Source organism: Lynx canadensis, chromosome B2, assembly GCF_007474595.2.
Source record: "Lynx canadensis isolate LIC74 chromosome B2, mLynCan4.pri.v2, whole genome shotgun sequence".
In the NCBI taxonomy this organism is placed as follows: Eukaryota; Metazoa; Chordata; class Mammalia; order Carnivora; family Felidae; genus Lynx; species Lynx canadensis.
In genome coordinates this window covers 21,191,553-21,213,951 of record NC_044307.1, presented here as the reverse complement: position 1 = coordinate 21,213,951, position 22,399 = coordinate 21,191,553, and the positions used below count along the sequence as shown (strand labels likewise).

The 22,399-nt window shown below is 45.2% G+C and overlaps 1 protein-coding gene across 5 annotated transcripts in view; it reads left to right on the top strand.

Moving 5' to 3' along the window:
- Nucleotides 1-22,399, top strand: part of RREB1 (ras responsive element binding protein 1) — a 133,603-nt gene that overhangs the window by 55,835 nt on the left and 55,369 nt on the right. For 3 of the 5 annotated variants that reach the window (XM_030314889.2, XM_030314884.2, XM_030314885.1), the window contains exons 2-6: nucleotides 5,515-5,629; nucleotides 9,120-9,243; nucleotides 9,877-10,089; nucleotides 15,050-15,139; nucleotides 16,498-16,661. In XM_030314889.2, coding sequence (XP_030170749.1) covers nucleotides 9,919-10,089; nucleotides 15,050-15,139; nucleotides 16,498-16,661 — 425 coding nt within the window. In that variant the 5' untranslated portion in view covers nucleotides 5,515-5,629; nucleotides 9,120-9,243; nucleotides 9,877-9,918. Of the gene's footprint in view, nucleotides 1-5,514; nucleotides 5,630-8,257; nucleotides 8,429-9,119; nucleotides 9,244-9,876; nucleotides 10,090-15,049; nucleotides 15,140-16,497; nucleotides 16,662-22,399 lie in introns of those variants that run through there. The other 2 variants (XM_030314886.1, XM_030314887.2) reach the window with 2 other exon arrangements.

Here is a 22,399-nt window from a genome sequence, read left to right as displayed (position 1 = left end):
AAACTGCAGGAGACCATGAGCTAGTTCTGAGGCTGTTATGGTTCTTTAGGATTGCCTTCCCTCAGAGTTCTCCTCCCTGACTGTTCCTTCTCTCCTGCCCCTTGTGGCCCTTGCTGCCACGAGCAGCAGAGAAATTGTGGGGGGAGGGTGCCGTGAGGGGGTCCGGGACCACCAGAAATCCCGGCTGCAGGTTCAACTGTGGAGAACATCCTCCAGTACCCTTTCTGTGAGTGACAGCTTGGCCAGTGCTTTCTGGAGAGACGACTTCGAGGGCCCAGAGCTTTACAGAGGCCAGGCTGAGTGGTTTTGCTTCCCGCACACTGTAGGCCAGCCCTGCCCTGTCTGAAGTTCACATCTGAAGTGTCCCTGTTCCTGAGCAGCTAAAATAGGCCCTGCATATTTAATCCCTCCCACACATATACTTTCCTTCCTTCCTTTTTCTTTCCTTCGTTCGTTCGTTCATTATTTCGTTCGTTCATTCATTCATTCATTCGTTCATTCATTCAATCATTCATAGTGGTGAATACAGCTGAAGTTAAAACTGAGATCTGTCTCCAGGGCTTTGATTTTTGCTCTGGGGCTATGCTAAAACAGTGGCTTCTCCCAAATCTTCACGGAAAGAAAGTTTCCCAGGGAGATCCTTCGTTTTATGTCCCCCCTCTTCCAGAATTCTACGTAAAGTTGAATGCTAGTTTTCAAGGCTGCATCCGAACCCCCCGAGAGCTAACATACAGGTTACAGGATCCATCCCTGGAGGTATTTCTGACATAGTCGTTCTGGCGTGGGGCCCAAGCACCTGTGTTTCTTTCTTCCTTTTGGTCTTATTGCAGTATCCTTGACACACAGCACTGGGTAAGTTTAAGGTGCACAGTGTAAAGACCTGATTTTGCATATATTGAGAATCTGCATTTCTAGCAAAGGTCCGGGATGCCGTTGCATGAGGACTACACTTTGGGGTGGCCGGTGCTGGAGGTTTAGTGGTAGTTAACTTCTCACTGACTGGATGAGGCCAAGATTTCCTTCGCGTGGTATTCACTTCATTTTTGATCTATGCGGTTCTGTCTGCTCCCTCTCCCAACCGTCTGTGTTCCTCTTCTCTGGCCCCCTCCCTGCCCTGCTACTTCCCCGCCACAGACACCTTGTTAGAACCCCAGCACCTGAAAGTGTAGACTTCCCCGTCAGAATTCCTCTCGCTCCAGGCCTGCATTCCATTTGCACGGAAGCAGGAGTGACCCAGAGGATACAGATTGCCTCTGAGCTCACATCACTGGATCAGTTGGATCCAGCCACTTGGACAGACTGGGCTATTTGGGATTTCAGGCAGAGGCTGGTGGCTTCCTTCCAGTTTCCTTCTCCTTCTAGAACACAAGGGTGTAGAATGTGGAGGTCCCCCCACCCCCATCCCTTTGCACAGCAAGGGCAGTGGTGAGTGCTTGCAGACCCTTACCCCATGTGGTGAACTTTTCAATCAGAGGTGGAAGTCCAGTCGTGCGTCCTCAGAGAGTGGAAGGCAGAGGTGAAGGTGTAAGGTGAGAGCTCCTTGCCCTCCCTAGAAACAGGTAAAAGTGGGAGGCCAGGTGCTGAGCCATCTGGAAGGGCAGAAATGCCCCAGAATATGATTGGGACAAGTCAGAGAATGTGTATCTGTTCTCTCAAGCCCTGTGCCAGGAATTGCAAATTTTGTCTAAAAGAAGCTTAGTGGAGTTTAGAAACTAGATTTGCCTTGCTCTCCAGCATGATCTTAGGGGTAAGTTGCTTAACCCCCTACACCTTAGTGTGCTCATCTGTACAGTGGAACCAGTACTCCTCTGTGTTGCTGGGAGGATTAAATGAGATACTGCACTTAGTGTGTGGCAAGTAGTGTTCAAAACTCATTAGCTGGTGTCATCATCGTTAGTAGTATTAGTATTAATATTGCAGAGTTTTATAATAAAAACCCTCGGGGGTTCCACCAGAGGGAATGAGGGAAGCTTCGTGTGGAAGGTGGCCCCTACAGGATTGGATTCGGGGAGACATACATTCTGGAGGAAGAAACTGAATGGAGAGGTAATCATGGAAACTGGGCAAGAAGGCTAGAAGGTAAACTAAGGCCAGAGCCTGGAGAGCTTTGAGTGGCAGGTCAGAAAGTCTGACCACTTCCCACATATATGGTCCTGGGACCTGGGGTACTGCCCTGCCCCCTCCTCCTGACTTTCCTCTCCTAAACTTGGGCTTTGCCAAGTGGTGCATTCTCCACCGCCCACCCCCTCCTCACGCAGTGGGGTGAAGATCCAGAACTGGCAGGTGCAGCCCACGGTGCCCAGTTGTGCCCAGTCTGCTGGAGTGCTCTGTGCCACACTCCCAAGGCTTCGTTTGACCAAAGCCCATGCCAGCGAGGGGGCAGGGTGGCCTGCCTGGGTTGCCGCCCTCTCCAAGGCACAGACTGAGCCCTACGCCAAGAAACACATCAACTTCCTGGAACTCAGAGCCGTCATCACAGCTGTGAGCTTTCAGAGCACACTCGAGGCTGTCCTGGTTAGAGGAGACCGTCTTGTCCCTAGGCTTGCAGGCCAAGGAGAACGGGCATTGCCATGGTGCGACATCCAGCCTGGTCTGGTTTTGTCTCCAGCCTAACTCAGATGGAGGAAAGAATGTTTCCTTCCTGATGGAGCCCATCCTAAGAGAGATGTCCTCGCTGCTTCTAGAGCTCCCTTAGAAGCCAGAGCATTTTAGTATCTGAACTCCTTTTCACTCAGACTCTTTGAGACTGTCCCGGGTTGGCCCCACCCGGCCAGCTAGACCGTCCACTAGGCTGTTCCAGTCCACAGATCAACCATCTCAAGTATTGTGGTCCTCTGTAGGCTCAGCGCTGTCTGTGGGCCTCTAGTGTCATCCTAGGCATCTAACTTACCCCATCTGTCCTGCGGGCCTTAGGACAGATTTTAGATTTCACTGAAGAATCCTCTGGGTTTTCAGAAGCTGAGAAGCTTTGTTTCTAGACCATCTTCCCTTTTATCTTTCATCTCCCGCTTGCTATCTCTGTTGGACCTGGAGACAGACTCCTTAATCTTTTCTTTCTGGCTTTACATAGCATTGTCCCTTATCTGCTCAGGGGCTGGGGCCTGGGGGCTGGCCTTCCCTGCCCCCTCATCCTCACAGATGGACCTCTGCCCACTCCAAGACATCTTGCTTCCATTGGATCTAGGCAGAGCCCATGTGGGAATGCAAATCCAGAAATTCAGCATCCTCCCTTGGGAGGCCCCGAGACCACCCCTCTAAATTCCCAGCCTGTGCTGCAGTCACTTACCCCCGCGGGAGTCACCTTCTAGAACAGAACCTCTCCTCACTAGGTCTTTTTTTTCCCTTTTTCCTTCTTCTTCCGCCCCCCCCCCCCCCCGCTTTCCCTGAGGCGATGGTGATAGAGGTAAGGGGTATCTTGAATGTTCTTCCAGGAACTGTCCCATACTTTTCCACTCGCTGAGTTCTGTGAATCCCTCAGGCCTGGTGGAACCCCAGACAAACAGGGTAGTGACTCTTGTTACTCAGCTAGAATTGCAAGATATGCTAAATATTCAAATCCTTTACATCCAAGATCAGAGGATGAAAGTTTCAGGGTCAAGTGTGTTGGCGCTGGCCCTCTCCCACCTTGGTTCCCGGTGTGTATTGAGATTACTCGGTGGACTTTTTAACAGTATCTTTTTTAAATGAGGGAGGGAGGGAGTTCAAATTTTAATGAGAGTCTTAGTTATTATATTGTGAAAGTTTAAATTGCAGAGACTCATCTCTCTGATGTGTGTTTTTAACAATTCTATATGGAACTGTAATTCACTTTACTTGTTTGGAGATCGTGGTAGTTTCAAAAACAAAACAAAACAAAAAAACAAAAAACCATGGAGGTATTCCTCTTCAGACTTTCTTCCTAATAAAAGTTGCCACGAATGAAGAAATGAATAATAACAGGGAAATTTGGCTTGGTTTTTTTTTTTTTTTTTTTGCGTGTGTTTTTTTTTTTTCTTCCACAGTGTTTCATTTCACCCCTAGGCATCTTTAAGTTTGGGTGGGGATGATCTAAAAGGATGTTTTGTTTGTGCATTTCTAAAACCTCATGGGCATTTTAATAAACTTGACTTGATTCAGAGTTTAAAGGAAGGTGGGTTAGATGTCAACTAAAACCAGGATTCTTATCCTGCTTATCCTCAGATGAGTGTCTGGGGCCCCTGAACTCTTGATGCGGAAGGGAAATGTCGAATGTAGAGTACGTGCACTTTCCTGTGGGAAGGTCCATAACTTATATCACACCCTTCAGGAGGTTCTCATCCCCCAAAACCACTGAGAATTATTGGGGTAGTAAGAAGGATTCCTCGAGACTTACAGGGCCTCTGTCCCATTCAGGGGCTGTCCCTACAGTTACTCCTTATTTCTTGATACTTTCTTCAGAATCCAAAGAACTTTTCAAAAGAGAAGGGGGCAAAGAGAAAAGATGGAGAATCGAAGCAGTGAGGTGGAGGGAGAGTGTTTGTGGCCTCAGGAGCTTCTTGTCATGGGTCGGTGGCCCTTTCTCGCCCCAGCTGACCAGTCCTGCAGGGGGCTTGCCCGCCCTAGGTGCTCAGGAACTACAAAGTGAGGAACATTCGAGGTGATAACTAGGCGTGTGACAGGATTGAGCACCTTTCTCCAGACACTGCGAAAAGGGATATGAATGAAAAGGTGGGCCACGCCAGGGTTTCTCGGCAGGACTTGATTTATGTCTTTCTCGATCTTCTCCCAGTTTTGCACTCCTCCGTTTAGCTGCGGGGAGCCGTTTCCAGAAACCGAGAGAATGTGGCTGAAGGCTGCAGCTCTGGAAATCCTGCATTCCTTTGCTCGCTGACTTTGTAGAGGGCCAACTTGCTCCCAGGGAAGGGACTTGAGGCCCCTGCACCCCAGAGCAGACTCGCTCAGACTCCCCGAGGAACCTGTGTCATTTGAAAAGGTTTCTGTATACCCCCCACTGAAAGGAGAAGATACGTGTTTGGTCCTATCTGAACCCTCATGGACACTTCCCCCATCACTCAGGAGAAGATGCACTAATCTGTCCTTTACATTAAGAGACTGTTTGGTTCCATGGTGTTTACTCTCTTCAGCTGTCTTCTTTCCACTCTGCTGCTGATAGCACTTAGTGCTGTCTTGTTCTCCTCTGCCCTTGAAGCTGGCAGCATCAGCATCTGCTCTTAATATGCCACTAAGATGCCCAGAGCTCTGCCTGGGCCAGTGGTCCCAGCTGCCCTCATGTGATATGGCTCCTGACCTGCTGGGGCGTGCTAGGGGGTTCTTGTCTGTCCAAGGCACTCTCAACTCTGGTGGATGCTAGCGGGTAGCTCTGGGCAGAATCAGCCTCGGAGCCGGAAGGAAGCTTGCCTCTACGTGCAGGCGGGGATGGGAAATGTTCTGTTGCCCTTGTGCCCTCCCGGATCCCTGGGAAAAGGGATCCGGACACAGGATCGTTTCTGCCTGGTCTTGACTCCCTCTTCATGCCACCTTTTCTCATTTTTGCAGGCTGCTCCGACTCTGTACTCCAGAAGTGGTGGCTTTGAGGTGTGACCCTGCCCACGCCTGGGCCAGCGTCTGCTCCTCGGTAAGGAGGGCCAGCTTGATAAGACGAAGAAAACAGGTCAGTTACACTTTATGGACTCCACTTGAGGCCCAGTAATTTCCAGTGTTGTCTTCCTTTCCCTCCCCCTCCCTCCCCACATTCCCTATGGGTTGCCCTTTTTCTTCCCAAGGTCCTCCTGAGGCTTTGACGCAAAACCACAATGAAATTGTAACTCTGAGTTGCGAGCTCTTCTGATCCAGTGGGCCTGAAGTGTAGGATGAGAAATCTCAGAGGGTACCGGGTATTGGTCTCACAGGAAGGAGTGTTCAGACAGCAGAGCCCTGCTTCTCCCTCCCCGCCGCCCCCTGTCGCCCAAATTCAGGCAGTTTGTGTTAAAAACTGGAATGCCAGGCCAGTCCACTTGGCCATGTCCATGAAGATGATGACTTCTTTTCTTATCTGTGATTTGGGAACTCCATCTGGGTTCCCAGCTCTCTCTGGTTCCAGTTGGAAGACATTGCCTTAGAATGGGGTTAGTGATTTTTAATTTGTTTATTGTTATGATTTTATTGGTGGTGGTGATTTGCAGTGGTAGGGCTGATGTGGAGGGTGGCGTCAAGGAGCAAAGGAAAGAATGAAAATATTGAGACTATTAATATCTGTAAAGAAAAAAATGTGCTTTTTAAATGGACTTCAAGCTGTTCAACTTCTCTTTCATCGCTGAGATCAAATCTCAGAAGGTTTAGGTTTGTTAGTTTCGGTTATTACCCCAGTATAGCCCAACGTCAGGTATAGGTAGGTAGAACTCACTAATAATCCTGGCCGACTGGCCTCTGGGTAAATTAGCGCATAGATGTGCCTTAATGCTAAGGTGGATTTTTTTTTTCCCCATAACCTGGAACAATGAGCTACCTTATTTTATACCAGGACCTTTCCCTTCTTCCCTGCTGCATCCTTTCAAAGGGAGAACTCAAGCATAAGACGCAGGAGCACACTGGAGTAAAAACCTGTGCTGGGTGTATAAGGCTGGTTTGTGTTGCTTCTGGAACAGCAATTGAGGGATGAGTCCAATGATGGTGCTCTTCTTTTCAAACAGTGTAGCTGGGGGGTTCATTTTACTAATTGCACTTTCCAGATTGAGACGAGAAGAGTCTCTATTAAAAAAATAACATTGCTGGGGCACCTGGGTGGCTCAGTCGGTTAAGTGTCCGACTCTTTGATTTTTGGCTCAGGTCATGATCTCACAGTTCATGGGTTTGAGTCCCATGTCGGGCTCTGTACTGAGGGTGAGGAGTCTGCTTGGGATTCTTTCTTTTTTTCTCTCTCTCTCTCTGCCCCTCCCCTGCTTGCACTGTCTCTCCCTCCCTCCCTCCCTCTCTCTCTCTCTCTCTCAAAATAAATAAATAAACTTCAAAAAATTTATTGAAAAATATATACATATTGCTACTTACATTTAAACTAGGTAAAGGAAATAAACACAGGTGATCTTGGTGTCATCACTGAGTAGTGTCAACGCTTTACACTTTATCCCAGAAAAGGAAATAAATGTAGCAAATGTCTTCCTGCCCAGTCAAAATGGGAAATAACAAGTTTGTGTGGCTTTTTTCTTTTCCAGTTGGAATAAGCCTTTGCAACATTCAGCCCTTATGTTGGTTAGTGTGGTGACAATGGCTAGGTATTGTGTATTTAAGACACTTAGGGAGTTTGTAAGAATGTATATTGGATGTTATGATGACTGTAACAAAAATTATCCCTAGTAATCTGGCTCTGTAACATGAATGTATTTTTGTTACTTCTCATGTTGTCTGTTTCTCTCCTCTCCATTTTCTCAGTGAATCGAATGTAATTTTTACAACTTATAAAATTCTACATTTAGTCCTAGAGGTGTTTACTCTAACCTGTTCCCAGATTTCCATAAATTCTACCACATTTTCCTTTTTTCCTAGTATCAGGACATAAGCAAGATTACCTTCTAAACTCCTCCTATGAATCAGAAAGGTTAACTTTCTTTTTACTGACATAACATAATTACAAAAAACAGTTTCTGGCCAGTTATTTTATAATTTACTATATATTACAACTATGGGGGAGGGGTTTTAGTATCAAAGGTATCCACATATTTGAATCAAACAGATGATTGTCTGCTGATTGATTGCAACACCTCTAGGAACCAATGGTACTTTTAGAGATGCAGGTGTGCCTGTGTATGTATGCACACTTACATGTGTATGTTTGTGTCTCATGGTTTTCCCAAGAGAGAGAAATCTCCCAAATAAATTTTCAAAGACCGTTAAAATAGGAAGTTTGAAGCACAATTTTGAATGGTCTTCTGGTGGCGAAACCACAGAAGGACTGCAGTTTGGCCTTTGCTTTAATTTTGAACATAGCTCTTCTCTCTTTATAGGAAAGATGTGCGGGCTAAGACGAGGTCTGTTGTCTCGAATTGCATGTTTCTGCAGTTAGTCCTTTTCGTCCCCATTTGGAAATCCGTTAAGTCCATATCTTCAAAATGGCTGCCCACAAGGAAGGCACGTTTTGTCTTTTGGCTGGAAAAGTACCGTTTCTGAGATTCTCTTTGGCTCTTTTGCTAAGGTTTTAGCTTGAGACTTCTGAGCTGACAACAACGTGGCTTAATAAAGTTATGTCCCCAGGCCCTTCCTGCTCTGCTTGCTGCTGGCTGCATTGGTAGCTCTGGGTGTTACCGTTTGTCATATCCTAGGTCATGTCCCCTCAAGTTGGAGGAGGAAACCACAAGAAATCATGTTCTTTCTGGTGGTGTTCCTGAGCATTCACTTGGCTGCCGAGATGATGAGCTTGATCTTTGACTACAAGTCCAGTAGAGGACATGTGGAATTTATCAAGGCACAGTTAATATAGGTCAGTATAGGATCTGAGGCTTACTGGCAGGGCTTTGGCTCTAGATGAAATGAGGGAAGTAACTTACCTGCAGACTTAATCTGAGGCCATATCACAGCCATGGTAAGGCATGTAACTGGATGGCACTTCTCAAAGGAAGGTAACTAGAAAAGGCTGCAGAAGTCAATTTTGCAATGGCCACGAGGTGTGGCGGGTGTTCCGGTTGGTCATGCCGTTCCTGTTACCAGCTTTCTTTGAGGCCTGACCTAATACTACATAGTCTAGTACTAGACTACGAGCCTTTCGTGAGTTGCTTTCCTGCCTTATCTTCAGTCACTTTTAGGTAGAGGTGGGAGGGGGGTCAAGTAGGAGTCTGAATGCTCGTGGGGGACTGGGGTAGAGTATGGAGGGAAATTCAGTGTGTGTGTAGTTAAGAGCTCCAGAAAGTAAAATACCACAAAATCGTTTTGGCTGTTGGGAGTGACGGTGACAGCACTGTAGGGAACATCAGTTAAGGTTGAAAAACAACCACAGAATGTGGTTTTGGAAGAAAGACATGACTTTTAAAATCGCCTCCCTTTTGTTCTCCCTGTATTCTCATGAATATAGTGGCCTGAGATTACAACAAGTAAATGGCATCAGTTTTTTCTTCCCTAAGTGGAAAGGCATTCACTGATTTTTTTTTTTTTTTTTGCCTTTGCTTCCCTTCCAGTGTCAACAAGTGATACAAGAGAATAAAAAAAAGAAGTGAACACAGACTCATTTCCTACTCCACGTGGATGATAGCTATAGCAAGGGAAAACCTCATAGTATATCAGTTGGGGCAGAAAATGGAGGTAATTGGCAGTGGGGGCTGGGTTTTCCTTCCATCCATCTTCTGGGGTATAGGTACATTACCTACTCATATATTTTAAGAAACGGTCCTTTTTATGTTGATTTGAAGTTTGGTTATAATTCTGAGAGGATTGCCTTCTCAGTTGTCGTGTACAATTTGGGCTCCCCATTAAGAGCACTGAATTACAGCAGTGGAGTTACGTGAGACCTGAAGGTTCTCATCATAAGTTGTTAAGTCTAGAACATTCCTGTAGTAGTAAATGAGCTTGGTTTTTAGGAGGGTGCCGGGCAAGTGTCAGCTCCCTGGGCTGACAGAAAGACTCCAGAGCCTTTCCCTGCTCTGTCTAATGAAAGATTAGGAAAGGCCAGGAGACCTGTCTCTGCTAGTTTGGGGGGTTGTGTCAGTACAGATGCACAGAAAGGAAGCGAGGTTATCAGTTAGTCTTTGTTATGACAGTGCTTCATTTAGATGAAAGCTTCAAGTCATTATGGGCACGAGTGTCAGCTTGAACTGAAGAAGCAGGGGGGCCTTCGGTGTTTTGACCTGACTTACGGTCATGGTAGCCATAGCCAGTGCCACCGGGCTCTGACAGGGGCTAAACCAATTGATCACAGCAGCGATTTCCGATTTTCAGTTCTATGGCAGAAGCTTCTTAGAAGCTTAAACCCTTGACCCAATGACGTCAAGTTCGCCCATTGGCTTGGAAGGTTCAGATTTGTCTTCCGTCAACACCATGATGTCAGCAGTAATGAGTGTAGGGAAGGTCGCCGAGAATGGCGGGAGCCCCCAGAGCACCAAGTCCCCCACGAAGCCTCCAGGACCAAATCGGATTGGCAGAAGGAACCAGGTAAGCTCCTGTGCGCTAGCTGGTGACATCTGGTGGCTTCAGTCTATGAGAACGTTGGGTGAAGTTTGTTCTCTTGAGCCCCAGCTTCGTAAGCCAAAACCTCGGACAAGCTCAGAACTAAAGGGACATGCCGAGAGGCTTCAAGAGTGAACTTTTCCGGGCTTATGTCAATTTCCTTTCATGGAAGAAATTTTCTCTGCAGTGGTGTGAGTATTGGTGGAATCCTTATTCTCTGCCCTTTAATTTGATTTGAATGCAAGCTGTCTTCACGTGATGGCCAAGGCAAAGAATTGGATTTATTCCTCTACTGTGATGTAGTTCATTTCCTTACTCACACAGCTGGTTAATTGGGATTTTGAAGCCATCGCCTTGATTTCTTTTTTTAAGTGTCTTCAGATCAGGTAGTGTTGGTTTTGCTGGATCTCCCATTCAGCTTTCCACCTTTGACAAAGCACAGAATTTGGCTTCAGAGAATGCCACTCATGGGGTGATTTAGTCCTCTTGAGTTTTTAGTGGGCATCAAATCAGGAAGAGTGGGGAAGAATAAGGGGGCGGGCCAGGATTGGAAGGGTTAATTAATGATGTTACAAAGGTCTAAGGCTCCTCCACTGGGAAATAAAACATATCTTCTAATTAACGTACAAATGGGGCACTTGAGAAAAAGTTGTCACTCTTCTGGTAGCAGTGTGTTCAAGAAAACTCAGGGAGCGAGGCAGGGGGTGTGTGGTGCTCATTTCTTCTCTGAATCCATGTAATCTGAACTGATGACTCCACATTTAATTTTTGTTTTAACTTACTTAATGGGTTTACACCAAATCCTCAGGGGGGAAAGGCAGTCTTCTCAGTTCCTCTCAATGCCAGGGATGGACTGGAAAGTAAACCTGTTGGGCTTTTGTGAATTCATTTCCTTTTTTATTAATAATCCTCAAGTGACTGTCCTTATACAGAATTGTCTGAGCACTATCTGTGATGGTTTTCTATAAATTCTTAGAAGTATGTTAATTAAGGCTTTGGCTACTACTTGTCCTCCAGGAAAAGTCGTTCCAGCCTAAAACCCACTCCAGCAGCATAGGAGAAGGGTCCGTTCATTCCCATCTTCCTCACAGCTGAAGACTTAGCAGGGTTCAGTGATGTTTGGAGAGTTGGAGCATTGATACCTTTTTTCTCTCTTTTTTCCTTTGTCTCTGCCTGCCTCTCTTCCCATGGGTACCTGAGAAAATACTCAGCCTGTATGACTGTGGCCTGAGTCGAGACGGAGCGCTAGCTCTGGGAAGAAAAGGTTTATTTCCACTCTCACGTGACTGTCCATCCATCCATCTATCCGTCCATTTCTCCATCCATCCACCCATTTCACAATAAATACTTCCAGCCAGGTACTGCACCAGGTGGCAGGCATTTCGGGATGAACGAGATACGTACGGTCACCGTCTCCTCATCCTTCTGTGTTCCGCCGGTAGAAAGTGGCATGGGTAGGGACAAGCCCGGCATTTCCCTGACACAGGTAGAGTTGACCGTAGTCCAGGCTCTGGTCCCTGCCCAGTGGTTCAGAGACGGTAGGTAGAACCCTAGAGTGTGACCCACAGCACCTCCATCCCTGCATGGTAAATGGAGGTGACTCTGCAGGTGTGGGCAAGCAAATGGGACAGGTGTACCTGAGCCATTTTCCATCTACCTTCTGTGTCCTCCAGGGTTCCTCAGGGCACAGGCTCAGTGTTCGCAGGGGAGGTAACCTCTGGGCCAGAGGTAAGGTGGAAAGACAGTGCATTAAAAACAGCAGAGCGCAGTTGGGGAGAGAGTGGGCATCACCCTTACCTGTGAGCGGGTAGGGAAGGCCGAGAGCGGGAGCCTGGGGAGAAGGCCCATCAGCGCTAGCACCGAGTTCCAGGACAGATTAGCCACAGCCGGACGCCGACACGGGTGCCAGATTGTTTCATTATGGAATGGTTAGTTATCACATTAGCTGCTAATTTTATCTGTCAGCTCAGGAAGTCTGCTTCTTCCACCAGCACAGCCGCAGTAACTGGATTCACAGCAGGGCTGTTCTCTTTGCTGTTGGGTTTGTTTGTGAAAATTAAATCTGAGTCCAGAGGTTTCCTCCTCCCCGACCACCGTGGATTCTGTAGACCTGTGTGAGGGTCTGCGGAGTGCAGCTGCCAGCCTCACAGAAGGTTTGGTGCCGGAGGCTCCAAGGACCTACTCAGTATGTCCAGTATCTACCTCCAGGTGTGCGCAGGATGGTTTTTTCAAGAAACGTGCTGCCTCAGGAGGCTACCCACACGGACGCCTGGCTTTTTGACATGTACTGACTTTTTCTTTTTTTAGAGAGGGAAAGAGGACCTGAGTGGGGAGAGGGGCACAAGGAGGGAGGGAGAAAAAAAGAGAGAGAGAGAGAATTCTAAGCAGGCTCCGCACTCAGTGCAGAGCCCGACACAGGGCTCAATCCCACAACCCTGGGATCATGACCTGAGCCAAAATCAAGAGTCAGACGTTCAACTGACTGAGCCACCGGGCACCCCATTTATTGACATCTTATTGATGAATCTTTCTTTAAAAAAATTTTATTAATATATATTGTTCTATAACAAAAATACCCCAGGGACTGAGTTTGGGTCCGGCTATGAGGCAGCCCTCATTATTATAGCGATTGCTTTCATTTTGTTGTGAATGCTTTCGTTTTTGATGTTTCTCTTTGGTGGTTCTTGGCCAGCTCCATTGTGACTGGAGTCGGATGGGCCGAGAAGGAGTGACACCCCTCCCTGCTCCATACACATCATGCCCCTGGGAGGATGGCGGTGAGGCTGGCAGGTTTTTTTGTAACTGTCTCTGGGTTATCAGCTTCCTTAGGCTTCCTATCTGGTTTTTTGTTTTTTTTGTGTTTTTTTTTGTTTTTTTGTTTTTTAAATTTGAGAATGAGGGGCGCCTGGGTGGCTCAGTCAGTTGAGCGTCCGACTCTTGATCCCGGCTCAGGGCATGATCTCACAGTTCATGAGTTCGAGCCCCACATCTGACTGCTGCCAGCACAGAGCCTGTTTTGGATCCTCTGTCTCCCTCTCTTTCTGCCCTTCCCCTGCTTTTTAAAAAAATTTGAGGGTGAAAAATATGTAGTGTACCTTTTCTCAGACCCAGTGCCACAGATGAGAAAAGCGTTTGTATTGCTTAAAAATGAGGCCTGTTAGTCTTTGAAGAGGACACAGAAGTACCGTGGGCAAATACATCCTGGACATCCTCATGCATTCGCTCCACCCCATCTGGTTTATGGTGCCATTTGTTTTTAGAGTCTTCAGAGTGATTTTTATTTTCATCGTCTCTCATGAGCCAACCACAGGGGTGTTTCCTTTCTGTGCCTTGGGGTTAATCCTTTTTTTGATCAGACTTGTGTAGCATAGTCATGCCCTAAACTGGGCATGGGCTGGGAGAGCAGCCGGCCTGAGTTTTAATCCTGGGTCTCCTACTTCATGGTTTCCTCGTTTGAGACAGGTTACTTACCTCTCTGTACCTCAGTTTCCTCATCCAGAAAATGGGATCTGTAACCGTGGTTGTGACATTTCTATATGTAGCATCTAGCACATAGTAAGTGTTCAAGGATGGGCATTATTTGCAAAGAACAGAAACTCATTCAGATGAGTACAAGTAAAAACAGGTCTGTTGAAAGAAGTCTGAGGGTCCAGCCTGGCAGATGGTGCCGTCCCCTATCTCAGGCTACCTGGTCTCCCACTTCCGTGAGCACCCACGTCCTCCCCAGCTGCACTGTCGTGGCTTGGGCTCGCCCCAGTGCTCAGCTCAGCCCCAGGACTACATGAACTTTGAATTCAGGTATTCCTGATCACTTGTGGTAGTAACTTAGTCACCCCCAAACCTGGGTGCATATGAACAATGACTGGGGAGCTTGAGAAACAAGCAGATTTCTGGGGTACACCCCCCCCATTCTGAATCAGCATGCCAGGAGTCTGGTCTAGAACTATGTCGTTCAGAAATCTGCCCAGGTGATTCTGCTGATCAGTGGGAAAGCCACTGATCTCAGTCTCTAAGCATCCTCATTTCAGATTCCTGGGCGAGATATCCATGCCTTGATCCTGTTGGTTTTGGGAGATGAGGGCAGAGACCGGGGTGCTTAGGGACCATGTGGGTGAGGGGGCACATCCAGGGCAGCTCTCCAAAAATTATTTGGAGAAAGGAACTATACCACATGGCTAGTGAGGGAGCTCGTCCTTTTCCTTAGAAAGGTAAAAATCTATTGCTTGAAGGCAGCCTGTCCCGGGTGTGTTGAGAGAACATAAAATGAGCCACCTTGCCAAGTAGTGATCTGGTTCTTTTGTCACCCTCTGTGGAAGGCGTCAGCCCGGGTGTGCTCCCCCATCACAGTTTGGAAAAGGACAGCATTCTTACTGATTATCGATGAGCGGTGTCAAGCAGGTGCAAGCAGCAAGTAAGAGGGGCATGTTGATGCCTGTGGGGCACACAGCTGGGCACGGAAACCTTGTCATGTTGGGAGGAGAACTTCACTGCCTCTCCTGTGCGCTCAGGAGTAGTGACTGGAGCCACGTAGGTGGGGCTTGGGGAGAGAGCTGTTCCGTTTCTACCTCTGCTGTGACTTGATCCTTGTTTTTTTTGTTGGCACTGATGATTAATTAAATGGTGTTTAATAAGAACACTGATATTTATGGAGCACTTAGCCTGTACCAGGCACTATTCCAGTGCTTAACATGTGCTCATTGATTTAATCCTCATCACAGCGCGGTCTGGGAGATGCCATTATTTTTTCCCATTTTACACATGAGGAAACTGAGGGCAGACAGGACTGTGACTTACCCAAGCTCATACCTGGACAGGCTCTGGAGCCCATGCTCTCCACGATTTATTGTTATGGCTCTTTGAGACACAGATGCTTACGACAGGAACAAGAGGCACTGGCTTACTGTGTGAGTTGAACTTGATTTTCCCTTGTATTATGTCTTTGCAGGAAACGAAAGAGGAGAAGTCTTCCTATAACTGTCCCCTGTGTGAAAAGATTTGCACTACACAGCATCAGCTAACTATGCACATCCGTCAGGTTTGCTGCCGATTTCATACTTGTATTAGAAATCTTTCTTCATTAAGAGAGGGCAGTTTGATCTTAGCAGATGCATTGTGGCTGAGCTTAATTTAGATTTAATATTTTAATAATCTCAAGGGGTGGTTATGAAATAAGTTTTTGCAGGTCCGTGTTACCGTGACAGAATCCCTGGTCAACACAGAATACCTTTTCAGAAGTTAGCAAACATCTAGCTAAAATGACCACATCGAACAGAAGACCTTTCATCATATGACTCGTCAGTTTGAACCAAACCTCCTCACAGCACAGTGAAATTGTAGAGATAGATCCCGAGCCTTCATACTGCTATAAACTTACATCATGCGGCAGGAAATTTATTCGTTTGGCATTTCTTTTGGCTTCTATATTATGACCTTTATCCTCCTCCCTTGCCTGGTGTGGCAAATTGATGACAGAGTATGGATGAATCGAGAACAAAGAAGGATTAATCATGTATACATATGTGTGTGTATATATATATATATATATATATATATATATATATATTTTGTTGTTGTTTGGAAATATATATATATTTTTGGAGTGGGAATGGATAATTTTTTTTTCATTTTATTTATTTTTTCATCATGACACAGGCACTCTGTAAGCCCCATCATCTCTTTCCCCCATCTGTCACCCACCTCCTCTCTGGTAACCCATCAGTTCTCTAAAGTTAAAAGTCTGTTTCTTGGTTTGTCTATCTCTCTCTCTCTCTCTCTCTCTTTTTCCCTTGCTCATTTTTTTTTTCTTAAATTCTGCATATGAGTGAGAAGGATTGACAATATTAAAATCATAACATGGCACTGAGGAATAATACCATTAAGTAACTTGGGTTTGGAGAGAAATGTTCCTTCTTAATGTATTTCAGAGGCCAGAACTCTAAACTGTGCAGTTTTCAGTTCTCTTTCCCTGACAGCAAGACTGAGTCAGCAAACTTGAAGAATGGACGTTGCCTTAATGCAAAGACCGTATTTCACGTTAGCTTCATAGTTGAGAGTCCTTCTGCTCATGTTAATGTATGTGGTCAGTTCATCTATGTGTGTCCCCAAGAAAGGCCTGCAGAGACCCCACCCCTCTCTGGGCCTTGCAGAAGTGTTTTCCAAAACTGGAACACGAAAGTGGAAGGAGATCACACAGAATAGTTATTTGCCTGTGTTCCTGGTAGATGTTGACATTTGGGAAGATATTTAAAATGAAACAAACAAAAAAAAATATCAGAGAAGCTTTGCTGTTTTTTTTTTTTTCTTTTTTTATATAAAGCTCTTAATTTGCATTTCATAATTGCCAAGCTTTGACCCACCTTCTCAAGTGACCAATGTGATGATTGCTTTCCCCAGCACAACACGGACACTGGAGGGGCAGACCATTCGTGCAGCATCTGCGGGAAGTCACTGAGTTCGGCCAGCTCCCTGGACCGCCACATGCTGGTGCACTCTGGCGAGAGGCCTTACAAGTGCACTGTGTGTGGCCAGTCTTTTACCACCAATGGGAACATGCACAGGTGGGTGAGGGCGGCCTTTGCCTCTGGAGGTTGACAGAAAGTCAAGTGGCCTTTGAGCCACCAGGGGACCTGCCTCCAAGCTCTTAGGATCTGTGCACTGCATGGAGAAGTCGGAGAGATGTGCTCATTCTCTCCAGTGTATGGGACGTGTCTGGCCATGGGAAACAGAAGTACCTGGGCGAGGTCTTTGGCCTTTGGGGATCCTCGGGATGTGAAACACAGAGTCCTTCCCCCTCTGCCAATTGGAGTTTCTTTGTTTGGGTGCCAGAGGTGGGCAGCTTATCAGATACTGAGGAGCCCTCAAGGAATAGCACAGTAACCCTTGCCTCTTAAAAATCTATTTGCATATGCCTCCCAGATTCCCTGCAGCTCTTTTCCTTGCGAAAAATTTCTGGGGCTTTTGAATAAATAGTGAGATGGCCTGGTCTTGGAACTTCAGGATAAGATGGGATAAAATGAAGAAAAAGAAGATCTGATAAATGTCAGGAATTTATTTCCTGAGGGAGAAAAGTAGCTCACTCAGAAGTAGGAGAGAGCCCCGTGGTGGGCATGTTAAAATTGTGTGGGACAAAACCAATAGAAAATAAACTTTATAGAATGATTACTTATGGTTTGAGGGGTTAGAACAAAAAGACTTTTTTTTAATGCTCATTTAAAAAAAAAATGTTCATTTATTTTGAGAGAGAGTGTGAGCAGGGGAGAGGGGGAGAGAGAATCTCAAGCAGGCTCCACCCTGTCAGCACAGAGCCTGATGCTGGGCTCAAACTCCCGAACTGTGTGATCATGACCTGAGATGAAATCAAGACTCCGACACTTAACTGATGAGCCGGCCACCCAGGCGCCCCTTAAATGCTCCTGTTTTACACAAACATTTTAGGAACATCAAGACTCTAGGGAAAGTTTTTAAAGGGACTCAAAAAAATATCACCTTCTCAGAAAAACCAGACTATTCTTATTTTTCTATATTTCCTTTCCAGGCATCACGCTGCTCTGCTTTTTAAAAATTGACTAACCACCCCTCCCCTCCCCGCCATTATTTTTTTTTAACACGTTTTTTTCCAAAGAACACTTTACAGCGTTACTGTGAAATTGATACTTTATTATATACCAATACTAAAAGGAAATGGGCCAGTTTATTCTACCTAAAACCATATTATGAACCACTGATGGTGTACTTGGGACATACTGGCATAGTGATAGATCTCTGGCTTTTGGAATTAGGCACTCAGTGTCAAATCTTCACTCTGCCACTTATAAGTTTTCCATTCTTGAGCAAGTTTCTTAACCTTTGTACCTCGTTTTCCTCGTCACTGAAACGAGCCTTTTAATAGTATCCACCATTTCACTGGAGTGGGGTGAAGGTGAGGAGATCATGAATTTTGCACACAGTCAAGGCACATGGCAAGCACTCCGTAAATGTTATCTGTCATTACTGTTTGCATTTCTAAGTAATGCTTCAGGAATCCAAAGCCTGTGGTTTTCTCAGTCTGGACTGGAAGGAAGGTGTATAGTGTGACTTTACGAAAGATACCAATATTTTAAAGGATTTTTACAAAGCATTTTACTTTTTTTCTTTCCATGTAAATTTCAGTCCTCTTTGCCCCTCATCTCCTTCTGGGAGTGTTTTTGGGCAGGAAGAAGGAGGTGAATAAATACCATCACCATTTTTTAGTATTCTATTTTACATTTTAGCTATTTGGTTTTTTACCACCATGATCAGCCCATCAGGATCAGTTTACCTTCTTTTGCTGTTTTGTTTTGCCTGGTCCTTCTATCCTCTCCCTGCCACCCCCCCCCCCCCAAAAAAAAAGTCCTTTGTCCCTTACATATTTGCCCTCTCAAAATCTGTTCCTGGGTATTGCCTATTTCCTTCTTGGGTGGTTTCCCTGCTTCCTCTTCCTGAGACCCATGCCCAGTGGAACCTCCCATGGAGAGGGCAGTGGGGCGCATTAGTGACAATTACTGTCCTTGAGGCTGCGCTGGCCCTGAGTGCTCACTGTTGATGATTCTCCACGAGACCTCTCTGGTCTTGGGCCCAGTCACTTCTGATTGGGAAAATTTCCATTTGGGGACAGCATCTGTGATTGAATACGGCACATGTCAAGCACATCTGTAAATAGTTACTGCCTTCTACAGTGATGTATCAGACAATGCATCTTATAAATAACCATAGTTAAAGCTACAGTTACTGTGTGCATCAGGCACTGGACTCGACACTTTGCTTTTTTTTTTTTTTCATCTTTAGGAGATATAATTCATATGCCATATATTTCACCCATTTAAAGCATACAATTTAGTGTGTTTCAGTATATACACAGAGTTCTGCAGCTATCACTACAATCAATATTCGGCCATTTTCATCACCCCGTAAAAGAAACCCCATACCCATCAGTAGTCACTTCTCATTACTCCCCACCCTCCAGCCCTAGGAAGACACTAATCTACTTTTTGTCTCTGGATTTGTGTACTCTAACATGTGGCCTTTTGTGACTTGCTTCTTTGCTTACCATTATGTTTTTAAGATTTATCTATGTTATAGCACGTATCCGTGCTTCATCCTTTTTTGTTGTCGAATAATAGTCCATTGTATGGATCTACCATATTTTATTTTATTTATCTCTTCATCGATTGGTGGACATCTGAGTCATTTCCATTCTTTGGCTATTATGTATGATGCTCCTGTGAACATTCTCGTCCAGTCTTTTTGTGTGAACATAGGTTTTCATTTCTCTTGGGCAGATACTTCAGAGTAGAGTGGCTGGGTCATGTGGTAACTCTATGTTTAACATTTTGAAGACCTGCCAAACTGTTTTCCAAAGTGTCTGCATCGTCTTACATTCCCACCAGCAGAGTGTGAGCGTTGCAGCTTTTCCACATCCTTGCCAACACCTGTTACCGCCTGTCTTTTTCATGAAAGCCATCCTCTTAGGTGTGAAGTGGAATCCCGTGAGTTTTATAATTGTAGTTCTTACATTAAGTCTGTGATCTGTTTTGAGTTAATATTGAGTATAGTGTAAAGAAGGGGTCCAACTTTAGTCTTTGGCACTTTGTTGAAAAGGCTTTTCTTTCCCCCATTCAATGGTCTGGCCACTCTTGTCAAAATTCAGTTGACCATCAGTGGAAGGAATTTTTTCTCTACTCAGTTCTGTTTCATTGATCTGTATGTCTTCATGTCTACCCCAAGGCCTAATACTGTATTGATATCTGCAACTTTCTGGGAGATGTGAATCCTCCAACTTAGGTCTTTTTTACGATTGTTTTGGCTACTATGGGTTGCTTGGATTTCTGTATGAATTTTAAGAACAGCTTGTCAATTTCCACACAAAAGGCAGCTGGCATAGGGGTTATAAAGTACATAGATCAATTTGGGGGTATTGTCCTCTTACCAGTGTTAAAACTTTGAGATATTTTCTATTTATGTCTATTACATGTTAATAGATTTCTGTCAACTGTGTTTTAAATAGTTTTCAAAGTGCAAGTTTTGTATTTATTTTGTTAATTAATTTCTAAGTGTCCTTTTTTTTACGGTATTGGAAGTAGAATTGTTTTGCTTTGTTTTTTAACATTTATTTTTGAGAGAAAGCGCACACGCGTGAGCAAGCAGGGGAGGGGCAGAGAGAGAGAGGGAGACACAGAATCCGAAGCAGGCTCCAGGAGCCCAACGCAGGGCTTGAACTCACGAACTGTGAGATCATGATCTGAGCTGAAGTTGGACGCTTAACCGACTGAGCCGCCCAGGCGCCCCTAGAATTGTTTTGTTTTTGTTTTTGTTTTAATCTTTATTTTTGAGAGAGAGGGAGGGGAGGGGCAGAGAGAGAGGGAGACGCAGAATGCAAAGCAGGCTCCAGGCTCTGAGCTGTCAACACAAAGCCTGACGTGGGCCTCGAACTGCGAACTGAGAGATCATGACCTGAGCTGAAGTCGGACACTTAACCGACTGAGCCACCCAGGTACCCCTAGAATTGTGTTTTTGATTGTTCATTGCTGGTGTATAAAAATACTCACATTTTGTCCTGCTCTTGTTTCCTGCAACTTTGCTGATCTTGTTTATTCATTCTAATGGTTATTTGGTGAATTCCTTAGGATTTTCTGTATATGACATCATGTCACCTACAAATAGAGACAGTGTGCTTCTTCCTTCGAAACTAATCTGGATGCCTTATTTTTCTCGCCTGCTAGCCCTGGCTGGCCCCTCCAGCGCAGTGTTAAATAGAAGGGAAGAGAACGGACACCCTGGTGTTATTTCTGTTCTTAGGGAGAATGCATTCAGTCTTTCTCCATTAAGTATGGTGTTCATTATGGGTTTTTCATAAATGCCCTTTATCAGTTTGAGGAAGTTCTTTTCAGTCCCAGTCCACTTAGCACTTTCATCACGAAAGGGGGTTGGATTTTGTCAAATGCCTTTTTTTTTTTTTTTTTTTTTTGCATTTATTGAGATGGTCCGATTATTTTTTACCTTTCTTGTGCTCTGTTTTGTATGTTAAACCAGCCTCCTTCCTGGGATGAATCCCACTTAGTACGGTCATTTTCACATGTTGATGGACAGGGTTTGCTAGCATTTTATTAAAAGACGTTTGCCTATATTCATAAGAGATATTGGTCTGTCCATTCCTTATGAGTCCTTGTGTGGGGACTACTGCTAGTCTCGCAGAGTGAGTTGGGAAGTATTCTGTCTGCCTCTGTTTTTTGGAAGAGTTTGTTGGTGTTAATTCTCCTTTAAGAGTTTGGTAGGACTCACCAATGAAGCCACCTAGGTTTTTCTAAGAAGTTTTTAAATTACTAGTTCAGCCTCTTTACTTGTGATCGGTCTCTTTCACATTTCTGTTTCTTCTTGAGTCTATTTCCGTCGTTTGTGTCCATTCCAGGAATTTGGCCATTTAATCTAAATTATCTTATTGGTTGGCCTACAGTTGTTCACTTTCCCTTTATAGGCCTTTCTGTCCTGAGTCGTAATGCCCCTCTTTTCTTTTTTTTTTTTTTAAATTTTTTTTTTTCAACGTTTATTTATTTTTGGGACAGAGAGAGACAGAGCATGAACGGGCGAGGGGCAGAGAGAGAGGGAGACACAGAATCGGAAACAGGCTCCAGGCTCTGAGCCATCAGCCCAGAGCCCGACGCGGGGCTCGAACTCACGGACCGCGAGATCGTGACCTGGCTGAAGTCGGACGCTTAACCGACTGCGCCACCCAGGCGCCCCAATGCCCCTCTTTTCATTCCTGATACCAATCATTTGCGTCTTCTTTATTTTTTTTTCCTTAGTCAGTCTAGCTAAATATTTGTCAGTTTTATTGAGATGTTCAAAGAAACAATTTTTGATTTTGTAGTTTTATTCTCTGTTGCTTTTCTGCTGTTTCATTAATTTCCCACTCTACATTATTCCCCTCCTTCTATGTGCTTTAGGGTAGCTAGCTCTTTTTCCAGCGTTTAAAAGTAGAAGGTGAGGATATTGATTTGAGAACGTCTTTTGTACCACAGGCATGTACAGCTATAAATCTCTTTTTAGGCATTCTTTAGTTATATCTTGCGTTTCCTTGTTCATTCATCTCAAAGTATTTTCTAATTTCCCTTGTGATTTCTTCTTTGGCCCGTTGGTTATTTCAGAATGTTCAGCGTCCGCATATTTGCGAATCCCCAAATTTCTTTCTGCTATTAATTTCTAATTTCATACCATTGTAGTTGGAAAACATACTTTGTATGATTTCAATCCTTTGAAATTTCTGGAGGCTCATTTTATGGCC